Genomic DNA, 18,388 nt, shown 5'->3' with positions numbered 1-18,388 from the left:
CCATCCCTGGAGACATTCAAGCTCAGACTGGATGTGGCCCTGAGCAGCCTGCTGTAGATGGAGGTGTCCCTGCTGGCTGCAGGGGGGTTGGACTAGATGCCCTTTCAGGGTCCCTTCCAACCCAGCCCAATAAATCTGTGAATCTGTGAATCTAGTGACTGCTAAAAATGCTGTTTAATATCTTGACCATTCTCAGACACAAAATGCATTTACCAACAGCATATCAGGTTGGCCAGGCGGGTACTGGAGGCCTCATTCAAGGCTCAACAAGGCTTTGGGCAACCTGATCTAGTGGTGGATGTCCCTGCTCAGTGCAGAGGGGTTGGAATGGATGACCTTTGGAGGTCCCTTCCAACCCAGACCATTCTACGATTCTATGAATCAAGCTTAACCTCTCTATTACTGATCCTCCACTGTAATTACTGTGCTGCTATATGATGCTAGTGCTTCCTTGCCCCCAGTGGGAAGCTGGAACTCATCTAGAACTTACAGAATGTGTCAAACTGTTTCTCTGATTAGCAAACTCACTCTTCTTGGCAGAGCTCTCAGAAACCACTCTAACTTGTTTCTACAGCCTTTTGTAGCTATGCCAAACTTAATGCACTGCAGAGTATTTCACTTGTCAGAAACAGAGCTGATAAAAACCCTCACTAGAAACACCAGCAGTGTGTGTCAGAAGCTCTTCAGTAATATACTGGGGAATATGAATATTTTGGTTGCAAACTCAGTGGTTTTTTTTCAGAGCCAGAGGGTGCTTAAAGGAACTTAAAAGTCTGACTCTTACTTGAAGCGTTTGGATCGTGGCGAGGTTTGCAGCTTTGAGGATCTTTGAGGATATTCTCTTTAGTGCTTGGTTGGCAGACAGTTTTGAATGGTTTACAGAATGATTTCCTATTGGTTTGAGAGAAAGCAACTGGCACTGTGTCACAAATCCCTATTCCAGCTTGGAAACATCTGCCACTGCTGAAGTCATCTGCTGAAATGACACCCATCACTTCAATTTCTTTTCCTCCAACCATCAGTGTTTGACCTTCTTCAAGACTCTCTAGCTCCTTAGATTTATATCCAGTACCTAAAATAAGATAAAAAATTGATCAGTTAGGACAACACAGCAAAGACTACTTCCTTAACACCCAAGATTCATCTGAAGGAAGGAAAACCAAAACTGTGAGCAGGTATTTGCTGATCTTTTGAGGTCTTTGATGATGTTTCCAGGTCCCTTCCAATCCCTAACATTCTGTGTGATTCTGGTGTGAGGAAGAATTATTTCACTGTGAGGATGACAGAACACTGGAGCAGGCTGCCCAGGGGGATTGTGGAGTCTCCCTCTCTGGAGATATTCAAAACCCACTTGGATGTGTTCCTGTGTGACCTGCTCTAGGTGCTCCTGCTCTGGCAGGGGGCTTGGACTGGATGAGCTTTTGAGGTCCCTTCCAACCCCTAATATTTACAGTCCCACAGTACATCGGAGGTTGGACGTAACCTCCAGAGATCATCCAGTCCAACCCCTCTGCCAGAGCAGCATCACCCAGGGGAGTCTGCACAGGAATGCATCCAGGTGGGGTTGGAAAGTCTCCAGAGAAGGAGACTCCACAACCTCTCTGGGCAGCCTGCTCCAGGGATCTGTCACCCTCACTGGAAAGAAGTTTCTTCTCATGTTGAGGTGAAACCTTCTCTGTTCAAGCTTGTACCTGTTGTTCCTTGTCATTACTGTGCACCACCAAAAAGAGCTTGGCCCCCTCAGCTATTGATAGACATTGATCAGATCCCCTCTCAGCCTTCTCTCTTCCAAACTAAATAGCCCCAGGGCTCTCAGTCTCTCTTCACAGGGGAGATGCTCAAGTCCCCTAAGCATCCTCATGGCTCTCCCCCGGATTCTCTCACAGATTCTGTGATTCTGTAAAATCACTCTGTAAAACCATTCTAAATTAGCCTTTTACAATTAAGGATCCCTATGCATCTGAGATCTTGACTTCTACCCATGCTCTGATGATTGCCAGGATGTATCAATCAGCTGAAGAGTTTGCTCATTCAAAAACCTACCAGGGAGGTGTTGCATTCTTTTTTAATATCCCCTTAGGGATTCAGCCTGAGCAGCTACCATTAGTCTCACTATGAAATACAGCTACAGCTGCTGCTTTCTGTTAAGCTACAGATGTAGGAAAGAATGGGAGCTCCTTCTTCTGAACAGCATTCTAGTACTTGAATCTGTCACAGAAGAAACAGCAGACATATATTATTTATTTTCTGAACCCAGCAAGGTCAAAGCCACATCTTCACTTCAGATTTAGACTCAGGCATGTGTTGAATTTGTGGCACTTTGAATTAACTGACTTGGATCTTTAGCTGGGTGAAAAAAAACAGTCTGAAAAAGTGTGAACTGAACAGGTGAAAAAGCTGTCTGTAGAGCAGCAATTAAAGCACTCACCCATGAAAGAGGCAAAGTTTTACACCTATTTTCTCTCACAAACACAACCTATAAAGACTGCTGCAAAGCTCAGGTCTCCTACTTCTAGAAATGTGAAAGGTTGGGACATGGGGAGGGACTTTTTAGGATATCAGATAGTGACAGAACCAGGGGGAATGGAATACAGCTGGAAGTGGGGAGATTCAGACTGGACATGAGGAAGAAGTTCTTCCCCATGAGAGTGGTGAGAGCCTGGAATGGGTTGTCCAGGGAGGTGGTTGAGGCCCCATCCCTGGAGGTGTTTAAGGCCAGGCTGGATGAGGCTCTGGCCAGCCTGCTGTAGTGTGAGGTGTCCCTGCCCATGGCAGGGGGGTTGGAACTGGATGATCCTTGTGGTCCCTTCCAACCCTGACTGATTCTATGATTCTATGAATATCTTGGATTTGAATTCCTTTAAGAGAAAAAAATTTGTTGAGGTGTTTCACAGACTAAGCAAATGCTGAAAAATAGCCTGGCCAAAAGCAAAAGGGAGGTATTTTTCTCCTCCCTCCTCTAAATGTCCTCAAAAAGCACACAGTGAACCTTGCTTGGTTCTTGAAAGAGCACTACTTGCATTCAGGAACGAACTGGAGATGCCAGAACACAAGAAATGCACATGGCCTTCCTAAGGGAGGTGCCTGGAGAGGGCATTTAAGACCTTTCCTTTGCTCTGCATTTTTGTTTTCTTTCATTACCTCTGCACAGCTTCAGGCTGAGCATACTGAACACAGCTGTATCCTTCTGCAGGACCTTTTGCATTCCAGTCTGCAGAGCCCAGTTCTAAGACAGGGCAAGCTTTAGGAACAGACAGGAACTTAAGAAAGGCAAACCAACAAAGTTCAGACATTTATGCAGCTGCCAGAAATAACTGCTGCTGTAACACAGAGCAGATTACAAGAGAGCACTTCCTAAATTCTTTGTAATATACTATTTAGGAATTAGGAGATTTGCAGAAGCACAGAATGGCTTAGGCTGGAAGGGACCTCAGAGATCATCTACTGCAACCTCCCCACCACAGGCAGGGATGACTCTTGACTACACTCAGCTGCTCAAGGCCTCATCCAGCTTGGCCTTAAACACCTCCAGGAAGGAGGCAGCCACAATCTCCCTGGGCAGCCTGTTCCAGAGTCTCACCACCCTCATACTGAAGAACTTCTTAAGATCCAGTCTGACCCTACTCTCCCTCAGCTTCAAACCATTCCCCCTTGCCTCTCTAGACATCCTCATGAACAGTCCCTCTGCAGCCTTCCTGCAGGATCCCTTCAGCTATTGGAAGGCAGCTCTAACGTCACCCCAGAGTCTTCTCTTCTCCAGGATGAACACCCCCAGCTCCCTCAGCCTGTCCTCACAGCAGAGCTGCTCCAGCCCTTGGATCATCTTTGTGGCCTCCTCTAGCCTCACTCCACAGCTCTGTGTCCTTCTTCTGCTGGGGACACCAGAACTGGAGGCAGGATTGGAGGTGTGGTCTCAGCAGAGCAGAGTGAAACGGCGGAACCCCCTCTCTTGCCCTGCTGCCCACAAAGCAGAATGTTCTTCTGCATCAAAAAGAAGCAACAGCCTGTGCTGCTTTTAGGTACCCCTGCTCCTTCTTAGATCCAGCCCTGGTGTGCCTACAGAAAACACAATAAAGTCATCCTTTGCCCTTTTCTTCCCATTTAAAACTAACAATGCTGGTTGCTCCTTCACCCTCCCTGTAAGCTTCCTAGCATTCAATACAGTTCTGGAGGTAAGCACCACCACTGGGTCTTTCCTTCTCTCTCAAAGGGCTTGTAGAGTAATTGCAGAAGTTTAAAACTCACATCACAAAAATTGGCACTGAGAGTAACTCAGGTTGGGCAAGCCAGCACCAATGGCATTGGTAGCATCACTCTCCCTGACACCACCAAGCACAGCAAAAAGGCTTTTCCCACTGAAAATCAGAATAATCATTTTTCTGTTGTGTTTTCTGCTAATTCAAGAAGACAGGACATGAAAAAATGAAACCACAAGAACAAGAGAGTGGTGGCTGGTGCATTCCAGGCATGACTCCCTTCCCCTCTGCTTTTTTCAGACCCAAGCCAGCCTGCACATATATTGCTTTGCTATAAATAAATTCAAATGAACTTCTAAGTCACAGGCTTGATTTGCAAATCATAATTGCCTGGTCCTAATAAGGCTCACAATATCCTGGTTAGAACAATACAGTAGACAAATCATCTCATCAGCCCCAAATTTAATCAAATTATATTTTGTGGCAACATTTTGTCCAACCCTCCTGCTTTACAAAATATCTTTGGCTCAGTTAGCAAAGTTAATTCTTGTTTTGCTTTCAGGAAAAAATGAATGCTTCGAGCTGACTGCAGCCTGTAGTTTGCAAATCTTATTTTTAACTCTGATAACGACCCAAACTGTGTCTTACAGCAGCAGCTGCTGCTAAAGCTACAAGACTAAAAATTGCCTCCACAGCTGACTTTGCCTGGGCTGGAAAATGTTGCTGTTTGCTTGTCTCTCCAACAAAGACAAGAGTTTTAGCTGTTTGCCTGGCTGAAAACTCCAGATCCAGCCTCTGGGGTTGCCTTACTGCTGGCTGGAAGCTTACCTCTATATTTTCTCCTAATTCTAACTCCTTTTCCAATGCAATCAAAAGCCACTAGCATTTGGTGGTGTTGTGAATAATGGTATTAAGCCTGTCCCAGCCTCCCCCAAGCATCTGCCTTAGATGTAAGAGACACAAAGCTTGCTGTCTGTCTCCTTCTTCCCCACAAGCCCTGCTGGGTTCTTTTTCATCCTTCAGTCTGCCATTGGTATGGAAAACTCTGAATGCCCTGAAGAGCTGTGTCTCTGGGATTCAACACACAAATTTCAAGCTATTTGCTCACAGAAGCATTCACTTAGAGAAGTAACTAAATTAGAGAAGAGGAGAATTAGATTGGATGTTAGGAACAAGTTCTTTACCATGAGGGTGCTGGGACACTAGAACAGGTTGCCCAAGGAGGTAGTTGAGGCCCCGTCCCTGGAGATATTCAAGGTCAGGCTCAGCAAGGCTCTGAGCAACCTGATCTAGTTGAGGATGTTCCTGCTGACTGCAGGGGGGTTGGATTGGATGACCTTTGGAGGTCCCTTCCAATCCAAACCACTCTATGATCCCATAAAAATCTACAGTACCTCTTCCAATGTCTTTGCCTTCCATGTCTTTCAGTATTACTGACTTCCCTTTTGCAATAAGAACAGCATCACCTTCCCACTTCTTGTGCTTCTTCTTTGATGCCTTACACCACACAACGCTGAAATATTTCACAAGGCAGTCAGGTTCTCCCTGAGCTGCTTCTTCTTTTGCTGTCCCTGATGTTGGCAAGCACAGTGCCTCTAGAAGAGAAATAAAATAACAAAGAAGATCCCAGGTTATCTTGATGAAGCACACAGCCATTTGCATTGCAAACAATCAAAGACAATCTCCGCATTCATCTTACACAAAGTGCTGGATTTCCTGTCCTAGGCTGCTCATGGTAAGTTTGGACTGAGACAAAACAGCCCAGAAGGACTCATCATGAAATAGGAACCACTTAACTGATGTCAGGAAGCGTGCACTTCACATTTACTAGGCACACTAGTGACAGAGCTCCGGATCTGACATACCAGACAAAGAGAATGGAAAAAGAATAAAAGGAAAGACTGGGAAGAAAGGGAAAAAAAAAATAAATGAGCTTAGGAATCAGAGATCACAGAATCAGTTTGGTTGGAAGAGACCTTCAAGGTCACCCAGTCCGACCTTTGACCCAGCACTGAAGGGTCAGCACTAAACCATGTCCCTAAGCACCAGGTCCACAGGCTACTTGAACACTCCCAGGGATGGTGACTCCAGCACTGCTCTGGGCAGACCATTCCAATGTTTGAGAACCCTTCCAGTGAAGAAATACTTCCTAACATCCATCCTGAACCTTCCCTGGTGCAGCTCGGAACCATTTCCTCTGGTCCTGTCCCTTGCCACCAAGGAGAAGAGGCTGCCCCCTCCTCACTCCAACCTCCCTTCAGGGAGCTGTGAGTGATAAGGAGAAAATGAAATCCATCCTGGTGAGAGGGTGGTGGCGATGTTCTGCAAGCAAGGACAGGAACACACAACTTGGGAAACGGAGCAAAGGATCTGGAGCAACCAGATCTGGAGCTGAAGTGATTCGTACTAAGTGGCAGTATAACCATAATTCAAATAACACCAAAGATTATTTCAGCCCTTGCTGCTCACTGACCACAGACAGAGAATGCTAGGGTTGGAAGGGACCTCTAAAGCTCATCCAGTCCAACATCCCTGCCAGAGCAGGCTCACCCAGGGCAGGTCACACAGGAACACATCCAGCTGGCGTTTGAATGTCTCCAGAGGAGACTCCACAGCCTCTCTGGGCAGCCTGCTCCAGGGCTCTGCCACCCTCACAGGGAAAACGTTTTCCCTCATGTTCCCACAGAACCTCCTCTGTTCCAGCTTGCCCCCACAGCCCCTTGTCCTGTCCTTGGACATCTCTGAGCAGAGCCTGGCTCCATCCTCCTCACACTGCACATCTTTATCCCCAGCAATGAGGGCAGCCCTCAGGCTCCTCTGCTCCAAGCTCCAGCTCCCTCAGCCTGTCCTCACAGGGAGATGTTCCACTGCCTGCAGCAGCTTTGTGGCTCTGTGCTGGACTCTTTCAAGTAGTTCCCTGAGGTCCTTCTTGAACTGAGTGGCCCAGAACTGGACACAATATTCCAGATTCAGGGTTTGCTGAGAGTCTGGAAGATCAATGGCAACTATTCTGAGCTCTGCTGTTAATCAGTTGGGACTGAAAACAATAAGTAACAGGAACTGTGTGTACACCACAGTGTGAGCAAGATCAGGAAATCATGGCCACTCATGTCCCTCCCAAACAGCAAATCACCCAGCCTGGGTTTTCTTAACCATGAATGAACTCTAACAAGTGGCACGTCCTTCCTCCCAGAATGAAGGGCTTGGCAGCTTTAAGGCATGCTTAATAAGGCTTGGAAAAGCTGCAACAAATAGTCATCAGAAAAAAAAAAAAAAAGCTTTCTCTCTTTGGTTGAGAAAGCAAGGGCTTAAGTTTCAAGATATAAACCACAGCCTAGCTGATAGGAGGAAAAGTTTCAGCAGCCTGAGGAAGGTGATGATTTACAGAATGTGGGACGGGATCCAAGAGAGGGGATGGGAGCATTCCAATGGCAAACTAGTTTAACCAGTTTCTGCCAGAGCAGGATTTAGAGCAAACACATTGATGAAGTGTGCTGGGGTACTCCCAGTGCAGCAGCAAAGCAGCTGCCTTACGAAAGGCTCCCAAAGGTAACTCAAAGGGGCACTTTCCGTAGGCTGCCCGCCGCAGTTTGCAGCACTGCGAAGACCTCTTAGCAGAAGCAGTGTGGCATGCTCCAGCAAGCAGGGCAGCAGGCACCTTGGCCTGAGGTGTGGTTTAATGGATGGCTTAACCCCATCCAAGGGAAGGCTGCTGACAAAGCCCACAAGCTCCCCTCTCCTTCCCTCTCCCCCTCTGCTTCTCACCTTGTGGTGGGTTGAAAATTCCCCCCCAACATTAACTTTGCTGGAGCAGCTCAGCTGGAAGCAAATGAAAGCTGTAGTTACAAACAAATCTGCAATCTACAATGGTATGCAATGGATATGTACAAAATGTACAATATTTACAGATATTTACAATTAATTAACAGTACAAGGGTGCTCCTGGCTGCAACAGCTTCTCCCTTCCCTGCCTCCTCCCCCAGCCCCCTGTACACAAGGGACAGGAGACAGAAGCAGAGAAGTTAATATCAGGCAAAACAATGCAGCCAAGGTCAAGCAGAAGCCAGCAGAAGCACAAAGTTAGTATCTCCCAGCCTGAGGAAGAGGAGAGAGAAGGGAAGGGAAGGGAAGGGAAGGGAAGGGAAGGGAAGGGAAGGGAAGGGAAGGGAAGGGAAGGGAAGGGAAGGGAAGGGAAGGGAAGGGAAGGGAAGGGAAGGGAAGGGGAAGGGAAGGGAAGGGAAGGGAAGGGAAGGGAAGGGGAAGGGAAGGGAAGGGAAGGGAAGGGAAGGGAAGGGAAGGGAAGGGAAGGGAAGGGAAGGGAAGGGAAGGGAAGGGAAGGGAAGGGAAGGGAAGGGAAGGGAAGGGAAGGGAAGGGAAGGGGCCTCACTGCCACTGTCCATGTCACCAACAAAGATGTTGAACAAGACTGGTCCCAGTGCTGATCCCTGAGGGACTCCACTTGTCCCTGGCCTCCACTTGGCCGTGGATCCACTGACAGCCACTCTCTGGGTACAGCCATCAAGCCAGTTCCTTATCCACTGAGTTGTCCATCCATCAAACCCAGACTGCACCAGCTTGGAGTCCAGGATGTGGTGGGGGACAGTGCCAAAGGCTTTGCTCTGGTCCAGGTGAATGACATCAGTTGCTCAGCCTTCATCTATTAATGCTGTGACCTTGTCATAGAAGGCCACCAGAAGTCACAATGTAAAAGACAACTCTGATTCAAGTTGCACTAAGGCATAAGGGTGGCAAGGGCAAAAAAAATCTGGGCTGAGATAAAAAAAAAAAAGAAAAATATTTGGGCTTTGAATGAATCACAGCTGAAACTCAGTGGCTGTGCTGTGCTGCAGCCTCTGAAGCCACTCTGCACATGTGTCATCCATCTGCTCCACGGAGCCAGCATCACCGTTGTGCTCTCAGCAGAGGAAGTAATCAAAACGTCCCTTAATCAAATCAATTCACAGCATTCAGAGAACAGATGTTCACACAGTAGTTAAATGTCCTGTTCCATATGAAAGAGCTGTATGTTAACCACTCCTAAGATATCCCAGGAATATTTAAAGCAGCATGAGACAGGGATGGCATCATCCTCCATTTGCAAAGCAATTTCAGGCTAACGATAAACTTCATTCTAGGTCAACATGTAAATGTGGATTAGTGTGCCTGGAAGGTGAAAAAAATGCACTTCCTTGACACTGTCCAGCTCTGGGGCACCACACACATGAGACCTGCTGGAGTGAGTCCAGAGGGGGCCACCAAGATCATCACCTGGAGCACCTCTCTCATGAAGACAGGCTGAAAGAATTGGGACTGTTCAGCATGGAGAGGAGAAGGCTCTGAGGAGACTTTAGAGGTACATTTCAACATCTGAAGGGGACCTACAGGAAGGCTGGGGAGGGACTGTTCAGAAGGGCCTGGGGGGGGCAATGGTTTGAAACTGGAGCAGGGCAGATTCAGGTTGGACATCAGGAGGAAGTTCTGCACAGTGAGAGTGGTGAAATACTGAACAGGCTGCCCAGGGAGGTGGTTGAGGCTCCATCCCTGGAGACATTCAAGATCAGACTGGATGTGTCCCTGTGCAGCCTGATCTAGTTGGAGGTGTCCCTGCTGAGTGCAGGGGGGTTGGACAAGATGCCCTCTGAGGGTCCCTTCCAACCTGATGGCATTTGTGAGTGCAACCAGCAAGAACTGAGCCAACTTGCCTCAAAAGCAGAGGAACCAATGGCAGCTGGGCTTACATCTCAGTCAGTAGGTTGCAATACTCTTTCAAACACAAAAGGTGTAACACATCTCACACAGGTCAGCATCCTTACCAAACTCACCCCAACTCATGTTCCAAGCAGGCATGTTTGACAAACACAGCCTTGTTTTACATCCAAAGTTATTTTTAAACACAGATGCAGATGACCTCCACTCCTTATTGGATGCAGAGGGGAATACAGTAACAAAAGATGAGGAAAAGGCAGAGGTGCTTAACACCTTCTTTGCCTCAATCTTCAATAGTGGGACAGGCTGTCTTCAGGACAACTGGCCTCCTGAACTGGCAGATGGGTGTTAGGAGGAAGTGCTTCACAGAATGTGCTGCCCACGTGAGTCACCATCCCTGGAGATGTTCAAGAGAAGCCTGGATGAGGCACTTAGTGCCATGGTCTGGTTGATTGGATAGGGCTGGGTGATAGGTTGGACTGGATGAGCTTGGAGGTCTCTTCCAACCTGCTTGATTCTATGATTCTATGACCAAACATGTTTCAGTCTTTGCAAACATCTGTGTCACTTTGCAAAGCTTTCAGCTGAAACTCCAACCAAACTGGCTTCTAGACTGGGAGGTGCAGGACTCTAGGGATCCCCAGCAGCAGATCTTCCTTTACATGGCTGATAACTTCACCAGGCCTTCATCAGCCCATACAGTATGTTCCACACCAGCTGACTCATTTTAAGTCTATATATTCACACACAGCCCCCAGGCCGTAAAAGCCTTCAGTGAAAGCAAAACCACTGCTTTAGAGAACCAAAAATCACAGAGTAACACAGTTCCAGTTGCAATAAACTACTACTCCTAGTAGAAGCTCTAATAACTCAGTACAATGGAGAAGAATCTGGGGAGAAGATAGGGCTTCTTCTGTCCTTTGGCTGGGGTAAAACTTTTCCAGTCCTGAAAGCTAAAAGCTTTTGGAAAGAAATTGCAGCTTGCACATTCTCTGCAGCTTAATTTCCTGAGGATTAGGCAGTGGACATGCTCTAACTGAGGCTGAGAATAGCTTTCTCTGTAGTCACAGCTTTTACTGCTTGGACCAAAGCTGGGGCTCTTCCAAGCACACCAGCAAGGAATTCCTCCTGGTCCCTCTCCTTTGGAGACATCATCTCCTTTCCTGACACCAGCCAAGGAAAGATCGCAGAGGGGACGAGGACCAGCTACAAGAAAGAGCAGTTTAGGAGAAGCCTGAAAAGAAAGGGAGGCTGATGTTAAACTGGTAGAAAACTGACAAGTGGGAGAAAGACTCCAAGTCAGAGCACAGCAGGAAAAGGCTGAAAACCAAGCAGGGAGAAAAAAGAGTAGGAAGACAAGAGATTATTTTAGGAGAAGAGGTGGAGAAAATAACCTGGGCAGACTAGGACTGGAGTCCAGTATGAGTCAAGAAGCTGAAAGTTGGGAAGAACATTGACTGCCTCTCATCTTTGTCCCTCAAAATTCAAGGTTCACTAAAAACCATATGACTGGGAGCCATCAAAGAAAGATTTGGGTGGAAGAAATGAGAAGGAGCTGATTAGACAGTGACATAGAAAATAAAGTGAAAAGAGGGAAAGAAACCACCTAGGGACAACAGGTGGTGAGCCCAGGAGGACACTCAAAGCAACCCAACCTCCTGGCAAGCAGGGCCCACTCCTTTAGTTTAATCCTTTCCCTAATTCAAATGTTAAGACTGCCAAGGTAGTCTTAAAGACAGCCAGCATAAAACTGCTCTGATTGTTACACTGATCCACAGAACTGTACAGAAGGAAATTCTGCAGCTGCTCTCCATGTGGGTAGGGCTGGGGGAGGAGAGTCAGGGGAGATTTAGGTGCCACATAAAAGCCAGAGGCAATTAAGCTTTGGAACTGGATCCATTTGACTTATCATACCCTGTGAGAAAAACCCAAATCAATTCTGAGGTTAGGAATGGTGGAGGACCAAGAGCTGGGCAAGTAATTTCTAGTGGACAGTTTGAATTGCAAATTTCCATGGAGGCAAAGCAGGAGCTAAAGCATGGATCATCATACCAGGTTTTCCCCACAAGTCCCTTTGGTATTTTCTCCTCTTCAACCCCTCAAAATGTTCAGTCTTTCAGTTTCTTTGCTGTCAGCAAAGATGCAAACCCTGCCTGCCACTATATCAACAGTCTGCTCTGAATTCAGTGACCTCCTAAAGCAGTTGTTCACTTTGTTATCCCAAAGGGCAAAAAGTTTCAACCCTGCCTGTCTTACATAGATGAAAACATCAAATTATATGGAATAATCTCTTTAGAAATGATAATTTGCTTTAAAAGCCAAAAGATTAACATCTACAACTCTGTGATACAAAACTATGTCACAGCTGGACAGGCTGGAGGGGTGGGCTGAGGAGAATCTCATGAGGTTCAATAAGGCAAAGTGCAAGGTCCTGCACCTAGGTTGGGGCAATCATAGGTATCAGTCCAGGATGGGGGATGATGAAATGGAGAGCAGCCCTGCAGAAAAGGACTTGGGAGTGCTGGTGAATGAGAAGCTGGACAGGAGCCAGCAATGTGCACTTGCAGCCCAGAAGGCCAATGACATCCTGGGCTGCATCTGGGCTGCATCAGAAGCAGTGTGGCCAAGAGGTCAAGAGAGGTGACTCTGCCATTGCTCTTCTCTGCTCTGCTCTGGTGAGATCTCACCTCCAGTGCTGTGTCCAGCTCTGGGGCCCCCAACACAAGACAGACATGGACCTGCTGAAGCAAATCCAGATGAGGGCCACCAAGATGATCAGAGGGCTGGAGAACTTCTGCTATGAAGACAGGCTGAAAGAATTGGAACTCTTCAGCCTGAAAAAAGACGACTGAGGAGACCTTAGAGCTACATTTCAACATCTGAAGGGGACCTACAGAAAGGCTGGGGAGGGACTATTTGGAAGGGTCTGTGGGGATAGGATGAGGGGCAATGGTTTGAAACTAGAGCAGGGCAGATTTAGGTTGGACATCAGGAGGAAGTTCTGCACAATGAGAGTGGTGAAATACTGGAACAGGCTGCCCAGGCATGGAACAGGCTGCCCAGGCATGTGGCTGAGGCTCCATCCCTGGTTCTGAAGTCAAGCAAAGTTTGGAGACGTCAGAAATAAGCCTGTTCCAGTGACCTGATGTGCCCCATTGTGTGCAGGCATTCATGATAAAGCCTTCACAGAAAACTTGTTGCACTGCATTGCTACAGGACCTGTTGCTCATTGAATTAGTCTGGTGCTCATTCAGTGCAGAGCTGAACTGCTTGGAAGTGGCAGGTAAAAGAAGCTGTTAGCAGCTGCAAAAAGTCAAGACTGCAAGGGCAGAAATCAACTCCTGTGATAAGCTGAATAATGTCTTAGAGACCTGGATTTGCTTGCATGTCTTCTAGAGTTCCTCTGTGATGCAAAGAATGTCATTTAACCCCAACTTTTCATAGATTCATAGGGTTATAGAATGGTTTGGGTTGGAAGAGAATTTCTGCACAATGAGATTGGTGAAACACTGGAACAAGCTGCCCAGGGATGTGGTTGAGGCCTTGTCCCTGGAGATCTTCGAGATCAGAATGGATGTGGCCCTGGGCAGCTTGATCTAGCTGGAAGTGTCCCTGATGACCACAGTGGGGTTGGACATGATGACCTTTGAGGGTCCCTTCCCACTCAATGCAACCTGTGAATCTGTGAACAACAGAGGTGGTAGAGGTACTTAATTTGAATTAGTGGGAAGAATCCTCTCACCACCATTTCATGAACCATTTACCTCTTAAGGATATCAGCTGTAGAGAAGGAAAGATGTAGAGCACATAGCTCCATGCTAGAAACCCATTCTTCCTAAACCTCTCAACTGTCTCAGAATCCAACAAACTCCAGCTCCCACTGTAAAAATTTAATGAACTAAGCTGAAAGGTTCTGTCAAGTCCACAGCCAGAGATGTGCAAGTCATATTATCAAAGGAAAGAGCAGCATCAGTGAGAATTCTGAAATGCTGCAGGTATTGCTGGGTGCAGTGAGCCAGATCAGCTCTATAAAACACTGGAACCAGTCAAATGCCATCCAAGTTGACTGCTTAACACACTTCTTAATGTTGCCATCCACACCAAAAGCTGCTTTGATTAATTTGTCAAATAAATGCTCTTTTACTTTGAACAAGTACAAAATCCAGTGCAGTGTGCGTTGAGAGCAGCCCTGAAGAAAGAGCCTTGAGGGTGCTGGTGGCTGAGCAGCTCCCCAGGAGCCAGCAGTGCCCTCCTGCAGCCCAGCAGGCAGCTGTGTGCTGGGCTGCAGCCAGAGGAGTGTGGGCAGCAGGGCAGGAGAGGGGATTCTGCCCCTTGACTCTGCTCTGCTGAGACCTCACCTCCAATCCTGCCTCCAGTTCTGGTGTCCCCAGCAGAAGAAGGACACAGAGCTGCTGGAGAGAGTCCAGAGGAGGTCACAAAGATGATCCAAGGGCTGGAGGAGCTCTGCTGTGAGGAGAGGCTGAGGGAGCTGGGGGTGTTCAGCCTGGAGAAGAGAAGAATCCAGGGGGTCCTTAGAGTTGCCTTCCAATAGCTGAAGGGATCCTCCAGGAAGGCTGCAGAGGGACTTTTCCTGAGGGTGTCTAGAGACAGGACAAGGCGGAATGGTTTGAAGCTGAGGGAGAGCAGGGTGAGACTGGAGCTGAGGAAGAAGTTCTGCAGTAGGAGGGTGGTGAGACTCTGGAACAGGCTGCCCATGGAGATTGTGGCTGCCTCCTCCCTGGAGGCCAGACTGGAAGAGGCCTTGGGCAATTAAGCCCAAGAGGTGTTCCTGTCTATGGCAGGGGCGTTGGAGTAGATGACCTCTGAGGTCCCTTCCAACCTAAGCCATTCTATGATTCTATGACTGAAAAAATAAATGCAGAAGTCATGCCAGAATGCAACATCTATACTTGTGATCTGTAAATACTGCATGTTACTGCAATGAATTCTAGTCTAAAGGGGATATAAGCAGAAAAATTCCCAATATTTATATTTTAAAAGTGAAATTACTAAGAAACAGTTCTTTAACTATTACAGAATCACAGGGTAACTGCAGCCATCTCCCAAAGTAGACATTTTTAAAGCAGCTTTTGTTTAATTGTTAATGGAAGGCAGACAGCTAAATCCCCATGTGGAACTGAGGAGGCTGAGGGAGCCAGGGTTGTTCAGCCTGGAGAAGAGAAGGCTGTGGGGAGACCTAATAGCAGCCTGCCAGGACCTGAAGGGGGCTACAGCAAGGCTGAGGAGGAACTGTTTGCAAAGGCCTGCAGGGACAATGGACAATGGTTTCAAACTAGAGAAGAGCAGCTTTAGATTGGATGTCAGGAACAAGTTCTTCACCATGAGGGTGGTGGAACACTGGAACAGGTTGCCCAGGGAGGTAGTTGAGACCCCATCCCTGAGGATATTCAAGGTCAGGCTTGACAGGGCTCTGGGCAACCTGATCTAGTGGAGGATGTCCCTGCTGACTGCAGAGGGGCTTGCAGTGGATGATCTCTGGAGGTCCCTTCCAGACCAGACCATTCTGTGATTCTATGAAATCATGGAACATTAAAAATATATAATATTATAATATGTAATATAATCATAAAAATATAAAATATAATCATGGAACATTAAAAATCTATAGTTTGGCACTCTCTTAAGCACTTGCTATTATTTCTACTACTTTTTATTAAAAATGAAACTATATCCTCATGTTGTACAAAAGCTCCGTTCCTAAAATGCAAAGATCTGCCCCCAAGAACAAAAAAAAAAGCAAAGCCAGCAGGCACAAAGGGATTTATTAAGATGACATATCCTTTGTATTAACATCTGCTTTGGTACATCTTGGAAAGGAAAAACATTTTGAACGTTCTCTTTGTGTTTGTTAATGGCCAGCTTTGATTTCCCTGGTTTATAATAACCAGTCCTTCAAAGAAAAATAATCAATAAAACCTATGCCCACTGCCATAAGCACGAAATGCAATATATTGCTCTGCTAAATTATTTATACAGGGCTGTTTAAAATTGATGGCATTACCCTGAGAAGAGCCACACAAAGGATGAGTCATATTTTTGAGACTTCTCCTGTGTTACCCAGCAGTGATTAGTTGCAGAGTAGCTGAAGAAATATTTGGGAGGAGTAATCTTTCCAAATCAAGTTACATAACTTTGATGTACATAAATGTAATCCACTCAGTAGTCCAAGCAGGGAAGTAATACTTATGGCCCAGGCACAGAAACCTAGAGCTCTAGTTCTAACTCTTACTAGGAAACCAGAAATGCAACAAGGAAGATGAAGAAGGAAGGAAGAGGAGAAATTCATTGTTGTGGAGGTAAGTGATGCTTAACTGTGCTGCCTTTGCTGGTTCTGAGTACAGGAAAACTGAGAGTAGGTTTAGACTGGATTTTAGGAGAAAGTTCTTCAGTTGGAGGGTGGTGGGACTCTAGAAGAGCTTGCTCAGATTGGTTGTGGCTGCCTCCTCCCTGGGGATGTTCAAGGCCAGGCTGGATGAAACCTTGAGCAGCCAAATCTAATTGAGAGGTGGCCTTGCTCATGGCAGGGAGGTTGGAGCAGATGATCTCTGAGGTCCCTTCCAACCTGAGCCTTCTAGAATTCTATGAATTTGCACAGAAATTCCAAGGAGTCAAAAATTCAAGATGCCTTTAAGAGAGTCTACTTTGTGTCAACCCTCCTCCCTCAGCCTAACCTTACAGCAGAGGTGCTCCAGCCCTCTTTTTACTCTAATCCTGAACATAAATCCATTAGATATTGGGAATTAAATTGCTCCTGGACCCTGCTTATTCCAGTTACCTTAGTAGAAGGACATGAACACATGGTAGAAATTTGTCCTTGCCTGAAATGACTCTGCTTGTACCACGTGCATTATGAATGTGCAGAGAGAGAATGGCACTGCCAGATGTATTGAAGGGAGTAAGAATGGGGGTGAAGGAGGGAAGAGCTTCATGCCATCCCTTTCACACACACTAATGAAATCTCATTCGCTGGGACAGGAGAAATTCAGAGCACATCAAGGGCCAGAAGGATTAGCCACAGCTGTGGGGCATGTCCCCACATTAGGACGAAGAGGGGAGAAAAAACCTGGACCAGGCACTGAGAAGTCTGACTCCAAGAGACAACCTGATACCATAAAGCAGATGTGAAGTGAGAAAGAAAGGCAGAGCATGGAGAGCTGTAATATACAGCCAGCACCATACTGCCCTGACTGAGCAACAGAACATCACTGAAGGAAGACACATTTCAGTAGTGAAAGGAAGCTAAGTATCATGTCACTGGCCAAGAAACAAGCATAGAGACTCAAGAGATGTCTCCCTGTCTCACCCCAGGCTTCCCAAAAACCAAAAGAAACACAGCCAAGAACAAAGCAAATGAGAAGCATGAGAGAGCTCTGAACTAGAGGTGCTGCCTGCAGATCAGAATCACAGAAACATTCAGGTTGGAAAAAACCCTCAGGATCACCAAGTCCATCCATGAACCCTACTCTACAAGCTTCACCCCTAAACCATGTCCCCAAGCACCACATCCAAACCACCTTTAAACACATCCAGGCTTGGGGACTCCACCACCTCCCTGGGCAGCTCATTCCAGTGCCTGACCACTCTTGCTGGGAAAAACTTCTTCCTACTGTCCAGTCTAAACCTACACAGTGGTAGCTTGAGGCCATTCCCTCTTTTCTATCACCAATCACCTGTGAGAAGAGACCAGCATCAGTTTTTCTACAATGTCCTTTCAGGTAACTCTAGAGAGCAATGAGGTCTCCCCTCAGCCTCCTCTTTTTCAAACTAAACAGCCTCAGCACCTTCAGTCGTTCTCCATATGATTTAGATAGGAATGAAAGGCCACATGAATGAAAAAGAAGAATGAAACACAGAAGAACCAAACAGGGAAGAACACCAATTGTAAGCAGAGAGTTCTGACCAGGCTGGTGTATTTCATTTCTTACCTCATTTACATCCTTCCCCTTCCAATATTGAAAACACAAGGGAAACTTTGCTCTACCCAGAGTCCTGGTTTGGCATCTCCTTTGGAAAGGATTGCAACCTTTCAAAGACTAGAAATTCCCCTGGTTCTAGTCTTCAACATAAAAAAACCACATGCCAGTAGAAACCCTTGGGTCACCCCTTCATCAATGGAGAATTCAACAGAAAATATTCTTAAGTCTCTAGAGCATTTTAGTTGCCAGCAGAAAACTATCTCCAGCTCAAACCCTCTGCAAAACAATTGAGCCATATGGGAATTGTTTTCTGAGCCATTAAAAACTTGTGCATTTGCAAAATCTGTAAGGACAGAGACAACAAATAGAAATTAATTCCTTACCACTGGAAAGAAGAATTCTGATTTTCAACTGAAAGGATAAGATCAGGCATTTCCAAATTACAAGACAAGTGCAGAGAACTCGGTGCTGTTTCCCTCTTCTGAGAAGCAGAACTAATAAAATCCTTATTTATCTATTTATTAAAGCAAATATTTTGACTTCTAAACT

The 18,388-nt window shown here is 46.5% G+C and overlaps 1 protein-coding gene across 1 annotated transcript in view; it reads right to left on the bottom strand.

Annotated features, from left to right (window-relative positions):
• RAD54B (RAD54 homolog B) overlaps nt 1–18,388 on the bottom strand; it is a 64,081-nt gene that overhangs the window by 22,553 nt on the left and 23,140 nt on the right. The window contains exons 3-4 of the mRNA XM_054385268.1: nt 5,591–5,791; nt 785–1,072 (exon numbers count right to left, since the gene is read on the bottom strand). Coding sequence (XP_054241243.1) covers nt 785–1,072; nt 5,591–5,791 — 489 coding nt within the window. The remainder of the gene's footprint in view (nt 1–784; nt 1,073–5,590; nt 5,792–18,388) is intronic.

This window comes from Indicator indicator, chromosome 12 (assembly GCF_027791375.1).
Source record: "Indicator indicator isolate 239-I01 chromosome 12, UM_Iind_1.1, whole genome shotgun sequence".
NCBI lineage: Eukaryota > Metazoa > Chordata > Aves > Piciformes > Indicatoridae > Indicator > Indicator indicator.
This window is presented reverse-complemented; position numbering and strand designations above follow the sequence as displayed.